This window comes from Oreochromis niloticus, linkage group LG22 (assembly GCF_001858045.2).
Source record: "Oreochromis niloticus isolate F11D_XX linkage group LG22, O_niloticus_UMD_NMBU, whole genome shotgun sequence".
NCBI classification, from domain to species: Eukaryota; Metazoa; Chordata; class Actinopteri; order Cichliformes; family Cichlidae; genus Oreochromis; species Oreochromis niloticus.
Genome location: NC_031985.2, coordinates 31,793,100 through 31,802,675, shown reverse-complemented (window position 1 = coordinate 31,802,675; position 9,576 = coordinate 31,793,100). Strand labels below are relative to the sequence as shown.

The following is a 9,576-nucleotide window of genomic DNA, read 5'->3' as shown; positions in this document are numbered from 1 at the left end:
TTCCACCATCCAGCTGGGGCCTTTCGTGCAGAGTTTGCATGTTCTCCCCATGTTTGCCTGGGTTCTGTCTGGGTATTCCAGCTTCCTCCCACAGCCCAAAGACATGTATAGTGGGGTTAGGTTAACTGGTGGTTCTAATTTGCCCATAAGTGTGAATGTGATTGCAAACTGTTACCTGTTTCTCTGTGATAGCCCTGTGACAGACTGGCAATCTGTCCAAGGTTAACCCCCCCTCTCTCCAACTCCCCCGCAACCCTGATAAGGATAAGTGAGAATGGATTGATGGAAAATTGGCACTCCCAAAAAGAACACAAATCAAACACACTGCTCTCAGGCACATCTGTTTATTTAAAGACTTGTTCAATCTTTATTATGGAAAGGTTTCACTTGTCTTGAAAGGTATACTTGAAAGGTATCCAGTATGACTATCAAATGTATTCAATAACCCTTTAGCAACAAACATCTATACGTTTCTATTTTTTTCATGAACAAGTTACAGGGTTTAATGTGACTGCACTTTGGATTTTGCATTGCATTTTCTATTATTTTGAAGGCAAAATGTAGATAAGATTACTAGTGATAAAGTCAGATATAGATAAAGTTAGTATATAGTGGTATTTATTTTGAAGGGGGGGGGGCAGCAATTACCATCACTTATTTATTTTTATAACACAGGTTTATGGTTAGATGATTTGCAACTGATAAAAAGGGAAATGAAAACATGAAAAAGAAATTACCATCCTTTAAAAAAAACAATTGTCTTCTTTTTGTGTAATTTCTCTATCATTTTATATTCTTCTTCTCCTGGATGGGCTCCTGTTTTTAATTTTTTGTTTCTGAGGATTTCAAAGTAATGGCTCCAGTTTCCCTCGCTGTCTGCTCCGAACCCAAAGATATTGACCTGGGGAAAAAAAATTGAAGTAAAGATTTAATGTAAAACCTAAAGTATTGTTGCCACTAAGAACATTCTATTTATTCATTCATTCATTCCTTTATTCATTAACTAATAGCTTTCTTAAAAGAAATTATTATCATTATATTGAGGACATGGAGAATCTTTCTCTTAGTAGCCTGTTCAAGTTATACCACAAAGCTGACTGAGGAGTTAATGAAAATCAGCCCATAGAGCACTTTATGCATAAATGCTGTGATGACAGGGATTCTGCAAAAGGAATAAGGATGGGTAGTATCTTCACTGACAGTTTTAGCATTAATGAGAGCACTCACTGGAGTGAAGGTTCTTCTAACAGTACAACAACCCTAAGCATGCAACCAAGATAACAAAAAAGTGACTTCTGGACCACTTTGTAAATGTCCTTGAGTGGTACAGCCAGATTCCAGACTGGAACATGACTGATAATCATTGATGGATCCCCTAAGTGTCTTGGTTCAGGGTCCTTTTGACCCAGTTTTTGAGGGGTTTTGTGCATTTTTGGTCATTCTGTATTATTTTTAGTTCACTTGTATTCTATGGTTCCTAGCTTATTCTTTTCAATATGGTTTATTAGATCTCCCCTTGTGTCTTTGTCCTCTGTCTCCCCTGAGTGTCTGTGTTTATACAGTGTGAGTCCTTGTGCCTTGTTTCCCCTCCTTGTGTTTTATTCCTTCATGTTTCCCTAGCCCATCATGTCTGCTCTTTCTCTTTCTCGCTCCCTCTCGGCTGCCTCTCCTCCATACTTTGATAGTCTCCTGTCAGTGTGTGTCATGTTGTGTTTGCTCTTCCCCTGTCTCTTTATGGTTATTCATGTCAGCTGTGCTTCCCATGTGTTCTCGCTTCCCTCATGATCCATCTGTCTATTTATGTCCACGTCTCCCTCAGTTCCGTGTCCTCATAGCTGTGTGACTCTCCCTGTGTTTCCCTGTGTGAATGATCATTAGAATTCCTCAGTTTAGTTCTGTACCATTTTTCCTTTTTCCAGCAATAAAGCTGTGTTTTTTGAGTTCACACTTCTGTGAGTCTGCTTTTGGGTACTATTCCTGCCTACACACAGCGAGTTCATGACACTGGCCGAGCCTGCCCAGAATCCTTCCTCACTAGCTCAGCCGAGCCTCCAGCTGGCACCTACCAAGCCACTTCTGGGGCACCCAGCACCTCCTAAACCACATCCAGCACATCGACCACCTGCAAAGCCACCTGAGGGCCTTCAGTTTCACCCACTTCATTGAAGGCCATCTGTCAAGCCCCCTGAGAGGGTTCATCATTTCTGTTATGCCTCTGTGAGGTACCGTTGGCCACATTGTCGACCACCAACCACAATGTCCTGCCACCGCTGGCCCCGCAGTCGGTCTCTCTTTCGTCTGTTTTTGGCTCCACTCCAAAACACACCGATCACCTGACCTTGACATGCCCAGTATTTCACAGGGTTTTCTAAATGTTGTTCAGCAGACTTTCAATGCATTTCAGCATGCCTTTTCTTCAGCAATGGAGTCCTGAGAATGAGAATGAGAACAGGCCATGGTGGGCGAGTGCAGCTGATTCCATTCTGTAGCTCTCCACAAGTGACTCTTGGGCAACTCTTCTGATAAATCTTTTCACTCCTGTCTGAAATCCTGTGGGGAGCACCTGGTTGTGGTAGGTTTATGGTGAAATTATGTTCTTTCCACTTCCGGATCATGGCCCCAACAGTGCTCACAGGAACCTTCAGCAGTTTAGAAATTCTTCCTCAAACAATGACATCAGTATGCTTTCAAAAATAAGGTTGTGGAGATCTTGAGCGAGCTTGTTGGTTTTACACATCATGAAATGTTTCTTGTGTGACACGTTGGTAATGAGACACCTTTTTATAGTTTACGAGTTGGAACTGAACCAGCTGATTTTAATTTGCACTAAGTGGCAGGATTTCCAATTACTGATAGATTTCATCTGGTGTTATGACTTCATGATTATTTTTTTAATACATTTGGGAGAATTTCAAGCAAACTTTTTCACTTTGTCATTATATTGTGCATATTGTGTGTGAAATTCTGAAAAATGAGTTGGGAATAATAACAAATGAAGGGCCGTGATACTTTCCAAACAGCCTGTATATTTTGGTATGAAATAATGTTTTAATGTTTAGATTGAGTTAATGTTAATTTTCAAGGTGTAAGTGATCATCATACTTGTTACTTTAGCATATTCAGACATTTAAATATATTCAGCCAAACTGTTAGATGTTAAATAAAATATTTTATTAGAACTGAAAAAATATGTACATCAAACATAAACTAAGGAAATTTCTGAATGTAGTAACCCTTGATTTTTAAATGTCAACTTAATTTTATTTATATAATACATTTAAACAGAAGCTGACACAAAAATTGCTTTTCAGGCAAACAAACACATTCAGCTCAAAAATCATGTTACACTGTTCTCGCCAAGTTAAAACTAATTGTTGAATCTGTTTGACTCCAACACTGGCCCTGTACTTGGCATTGGATCAATACCAAGTTTGGCATTTTTACACATTGCTATTCAAGAGTTATGTAAAACTACTTTCAGCTGCTCTGTTGACACAAGCGGGTAGGCTCTACATGTTTGATTTGGCAAAACTTTTAACACTTGATATCCCTCATGGTACCACCTTTAAACACAACCCTAAAAGAGGATGTGTCTTTAGCTAGAGTACTTGCTGCCTTTGGTTTGCAGGTAAATGTGTCAACCATCAGATGTCCACTCTTCTTGACTCTTCTTGAAATAACCATAGATACATTTCTGTTTTAGTCATGTAGTCTAAGGCAGATTTTGTTCTCGACTTTCCTGGTAAATCAGTGTTTTCTCAGTGTTTAACTACCATCACTGTCAGTCAGATGCATAATGTACAAATTGTTTAAAGTGAACATACCTCATCACACATCACTAGGCTGAGAACCACAGCAAGAAAGCCAGTGGATGGATAAGCACCCTTCTTTCCCAGCCATACTTGATGAACATATTTCATGAAAGCCGGATGGAGGATCAAGATCTATTATGAATCAGACATAGCCTTAAATCTGAGTTTTATGAACTATTACTTTCTGCAATGAATTCACAAAATACTTTAAATTAGCACCACTGTAGCTAAAAGAAGCCAGTATTTGTTTTTGGTGGTATGGCTTTGTTCATTGACCTGCATGACCTTCCAGGCACATAAATGCCAAGATGAGAGAGTGGGAAAACCATAACAATACCCAATACAGAGCAGAGTAAACAGCAAATACTACAACAAAGAAAAAGCTGAGGTGCAGTGACTTGTGAAATGGCTTGCACATCTGTAGCAATGGTGGATAAGCTAAATCAGGTTAATAGTAAAACCTACTGTATATGAGATTTGCCAGTTCAGTGTGTAAAATCAGCTGACTTTGTCGCCTGCCTGAATTAAGGGTAGCTTAAATTTATTACTTATTATTATACTTCTTAGATATCATTATATGCCAGTTTTGTTCATGTAAACCTAAAATACTCACCAAATCTTTGTTAGCTATCTTCTGTAAGTTTGGAGCACCATTTTCCCTGTTAAAAAGATGAAATGTGTCTTTGAATTTGAAAGAGAACTGACTGTTTACATAAATAAATGCTAATAATTACCTAAGACTAGCGCATCACAACAAAAGATTAAGTTGTTCATATAACAATTCATATAACTTTCTGCACTTTTTGCTGTTTAAAAAAAGAAAGGCTGACCTCTGGTGGGTTGTCTCAAAAACTGTTTTGTTTAATTTGGTTGTTCTAACAAAAAAAAAACCTAGACTGCATTTTTCCTTACAATTAGCTAAAACTATGTTGCAAAGCAGTTAAAATGTGATGTTCAGAGCAAAACAGTTGCAATACAATTTCTAGCAACATAGGTTTTAAGACAGTAGCCATGTTTAGCCTACCCTCGATTTAAGTCCTTCATGAGCCACAAAAAGTCATGTGTTTTGAAAGGAAAAAACAAGAGATGAGTGGTATTGTCCAGTCTAGCAGAACTCTCTGGATACATGACATGATGAGTTGTTTTGGTTCCAACATCTGTTTCATAGCCTTTGGTACGCCCCCGATTGATTCTAAATAATACAGAAGGATACATATTTAGCACACATTTTTCCATTTTAGATACATAGATATACATAGACTTATATTATATTATATTATATTATATTATATTATATTATATTATAATATTATTATATTATGTTGTATTATATTATATTATATTACATTATATTAGATTTTTTGTCTCGCAAGAACATTGTTTATATTAGATTTTGTGTTTGTGTTAAATGATTATTACCTTATTACGATATCATGGAAATCAATCAGAGGTCCATAATGCGATCCTCTCAAATTTCCAGAATTCCCCACCACAGCACAACTCCTGCAGTGATCAGGGCGAGGTTCTCCAACATCTGCCATTGGTGTTATTGTCTGAAATAGCCTCTCTAGAGTTTTATTGTACAAAGTCAAGTTTTGAAGTCTTGCCCCCTGTAAGTTCTGACAAAGAGGAGAAAGTTATTGAAAAAAATTTCCCACAGAACAAGAATATTATAGGATTTCCGAATGATTACAAGTTCATGAGTCACCAGTAAGTCTGGAAAAGACCCTTTCAAACATACACTCCTCTTGATTAAGCTCACAGCTCACAGTTAGATCTTGTCTAAATGCCCACCCCTGTGACTTTTTCCATATCAGCATCAATATTATGATGCACCATTTACAACAAGTGTGAAAGATCACTGAAACTCATGAGTAAAAAATGCATACTGATTTAGGCAAAAATGTTATTAGGCCTGAAGTTTATGCCACTACTTTCATTTGATAGTTAGAATTGTTCTGAAAAGTTTAAGACTGATCTGCAAGATACAACATCAGCATTAATCTGTAAGTTTCTTCAAGCATATGAGTTGTGCACATTTATGCAATGATAGATTATGAATAGTACTTACACAAACATATACTGTAGATTCAAATAATATTTTTTGTGTTTCAATTTAGATAGAGTCACAGTTTTACCTCAGAGCTCTAAGTTATCTTTAGTGAGAACCTCAACCCCTGGGCCTGAACCCTACCCCTTTCTTGAGAGAAACAAAAAAAAAAATACTCATTGCCATATTAAGCCATTTCTTTTATGGAGTTTTTTTATGGAAAAACTCCATAAAAGGTTGCAGACCAAAACAATTGCCTTACTGATTGTCTTACTGATGAGTGGGAATTCGCTCACATGCTATTTTGCCCCATTTAGTAAATCTGGCCCTTTAAAAAAAAATGCCAATAATCCAGTTTTATGCCTGAGGCACTTTCATATTGTGATATTGCAACTTTCACTAAAGGAACTAAAAAAGTTTTCCAGAACTCGTCATTGCCAGTAAATGATAAGGATTTTACCATTCTTCAGGTAGAAATACAGGAGGGTGAAGAGTGCAGTATATTTAAAAGAATAAAAGATAGGTAGTACAATATGTACTACCTACAGCAACAATATGTTGTTAAATGTCATGACATACTTGAATATACTGCTCTTTAATAATAATAATAATACCTTTAACATCACCACAGTAGCCAAAAAAGTGATATGTTGATTTTTTTTATTATTTACCTTCCACCAGAGGAAATCTTCCTCTGAAGGTATATGTTTCTGTGACAGAAAGGGTTCAGGAGCTTCACTGATGATGTCATTAAACCAAGGATCACTGTCTCTTAGACATTTCTGACAGCCACAAAGACTCGGCTCGCGATGACAGAAGGTATATCCAGAAAAACTCCATAAAAGATTGGAGACCAAAACAATTGCTGTGATACTCAGTAGTGGGAAAATGCGAACTCTGAATCTTCCCCATTTGAAATACATCTTGGCAGAGTTCCAATCTGAGAACAAATATATGTGTGAATGTGAAAAACAGGACTAAGCCTTTAGAATACAGTAACAGAAACAATAGCTCTTTACTTATAAATAAGTTTGCAGCATATTAACAGCATTGCACTGGAATGCACAAAATCGGATAAGTATAAAAAGTTGGTTAGTGTCCTCTTGTATTCATGGCATTTGAACAGATAGCATTTACCAGCATAAATCACCTCCCACGTTATTAGTTCATGTAAGTAACAACATCTGTTGTTAGAAGTTGAATAAAACAGTATGACACCCAACAGAAAGGAAAACACAGAGTACAAAATATTTCCAGATCTTGGTCAGATTCTGCATTTGCATGAATTGTTTATCTCATTGTTTTCTCTGCTTACCTCTGTTGCTGTTGAAAAACTCCTGTTCAGTTAAACTTTCATCGTGGTTCTGGTGCTGATTAACCTAAAATGAAGTAACATAGCAACAAAAACAACACAATGATTAAAAAACAAAACAATTCAAAACGGCACTCATTAAAATTATCCCATTTGCTTCTGAAGAATTTGACTACACAATATGAGGCCACTCTATTTGAGGCAGAACAAGATAAATTGCTAAACTGTTAAAAAAAATAGGAAAAAAAGAAATCTGGGAAATGCATACTAAATAAATGCAAACACACTACACTACAGATCAGTGTGAGATAAGACAGTGTAAATTCAATGCATCTTACCAAAAACACATTAAAAAACCAGGAATATGAGTCAAGAAGAACTTGTAGGATATATCTATTAAGCTATCTATGTAGCTATCAAGTAATGAGCAACTGTTCAGTGGGAGAGGAAGGGAGGGAGGGAGTGGTTGTTGACTATGTGCAAATAACTATAAAGGTTGTGTCTGACTTGTGCATTGCCACACAGAGAATTTGTGGCACTAAATTTTATTTTATTATGACAACCTACAAAACCGACACACATGCAAACACATATGGATATACATAAATACATTTAAATATATATTCTATTAGCCTCTTACTCAGCACAATACAGCTGATATTTGAGTCCATGTTTTACACCATAACATTTAACGCATAACTCTTACTAGAGGTTCTTTCTTATTAGCTGAAAACTTAAGATTCCACCCTCATATATGGTCATATCTTTAAAACCTCTATCTCTAAAACACTATGCAACATGGTAGCTACAAATACTAACACTGACCATTCATTGAGGCTACTAAGAACACAAATGAACAAGTAACAAAGTAATAGAAAACCCAACATAAGTTGTCTAAATAATGCTGCCAAGACAGCCTCAAGAGGATAGTGTCATTGATATTTGGGCAGGACCCCTTCACATGTCATTGTCTGATGTCATTTTTTGTGTCTTTTGCTGCTAGTATTACCATGCAAAGTACATAATAACTGTAATAAAAAATAAATGGAGAACCTTTATCGTTGTGTAATATCCAGTGTATAATGTGAAAAAGTGTTTCAATAAGAATTTCATTTCATTTTCATTTCATTTCATTTCTTTATTTATTTCACACATGGTTCAACAGTTTTTCTTTTCCTACATACAGAACCTCCTTCCCTTAATATGACACTGCACCCATGGGTGAAAAGGAGCAGGAAGAAGAATAAATTCTTATTAGCACCTGCCCCCTATCTGCAATCCAAATATTATTACAAGAGGGCGCCAATAACCCCCAAAAAACCCTCTAACATGTAACTTTTTGTAACACTGCAAAACTAAACAACAAATCAAAATAATCAGCAATATACAGCATTAAATGGCAATGAGAATTTTTTTTGTTTTTTCTTCCACGTTTAGCCCAAATTACTTTCATGTTCTTCATATTGATTTATCCTTTTAAATATGTAACACATTTTAAAACGGTGCATGTTTGTACAACTCTTAAGATTATCTTCGAGAGAATTCCATATTCTTATGCCTTTGACTGTCGGACACATTTGCCTTTGTGTGGTCCTAGCAAACTTATGCTTAAAGTCAAACTTCCTCCTACTGTCCCCACTTCCTGAACACAATACAAACAAACTTTGTAACTTAAGAGGTAATGTATTATTTTTTGCCTTGCACATGAATAATAATGTCTGTAATTTCACTAAATCTTCAAATTTCAACAATTTCGATTTTATAAACAATTTATTTGTATGTTCTCTATATTTAACATTATGAACCATTCGTACCACTTTCTTCTGTAACAAATATAGAGGATGTATATAAGTCGCATATGTATTCCCCCACACCTCAGCACAATAACTGAGATAGGGGAAAATTAATGAGAAATATAAAATACGCATTGCCTTATAATCTAGTATATCTCTGACATTACCCAGAATATAAATATTTTTAACCATCTTTTTTCTAACATTTTTTTTAATAATAATAATAATAATAATAATAAGAGGTCTTATTGTTGTTGTAATTGTTATTGTAATTGTTATTATTATTATGATTACTTGATAGGACTAAATGTTACAATCCCTAAAATAATTAGCACCATTCTTGAGTGGGCTTGATGAACGGGTCTGTTTTCATACATAAGGTGCACCGGATAATAAGGTGAATTAAGCAAAACAAAACAGTCAGATAAGTCAAATTTTACTCAACTCATTCTCCTTGCTTCCTCCACTTCCGTACCATTGCTTGATTAATGGTGAATTCTCTCGCAGCTGCTCTATTCCCATGTTGTTGCAGTATATTAATGACTAACCTCGTATTGTGGATGGATTATCTCAGTTGTTCTCCCGACTGAAGTATGGTTTGTTTACAAC

The 9,576-nt window shown here is 36.0% G+C and overlaps 1 protein-coding gene across 1 annotated transcript; it reads right to left on the bottom strand.

The window, feature by feature from the left end:
• Positions 1-328: 328 nt before the first annotated feature.
• Positions 329-7,761, bottom strand: LOC100700551 (CMP-N-acetylneuraminate-beta-galactosamide-alpha-2,3-sialyltransferase 1). The gene is made up of 8 exons (XM_005450747.4): positions 7,513-7,761; positions 7,178-7,241; positions 6,534-6,802; positions 5,232-5,431; positions 4,837-5,004; positions 4,426-4,471; positions 3,825-3,944; positions 329-901 (listed from the first exon to the last, which is right to left on the bottom strand). Exons 3-8 carry the CDS (start codon positions 6,783-6,785, stop codon positions 734-736), a joined length of 954 nt encoding a protein of 317 aa, XP_005450804.1. The 5' UTR covers positions 6,786-6,802; positions 7,178-7,241; positions 7,513-7,761; the 3' UTR covers positions 329-733.
• Positions 7,762-9,576: the final 1,815 nt, after the last annotated feature.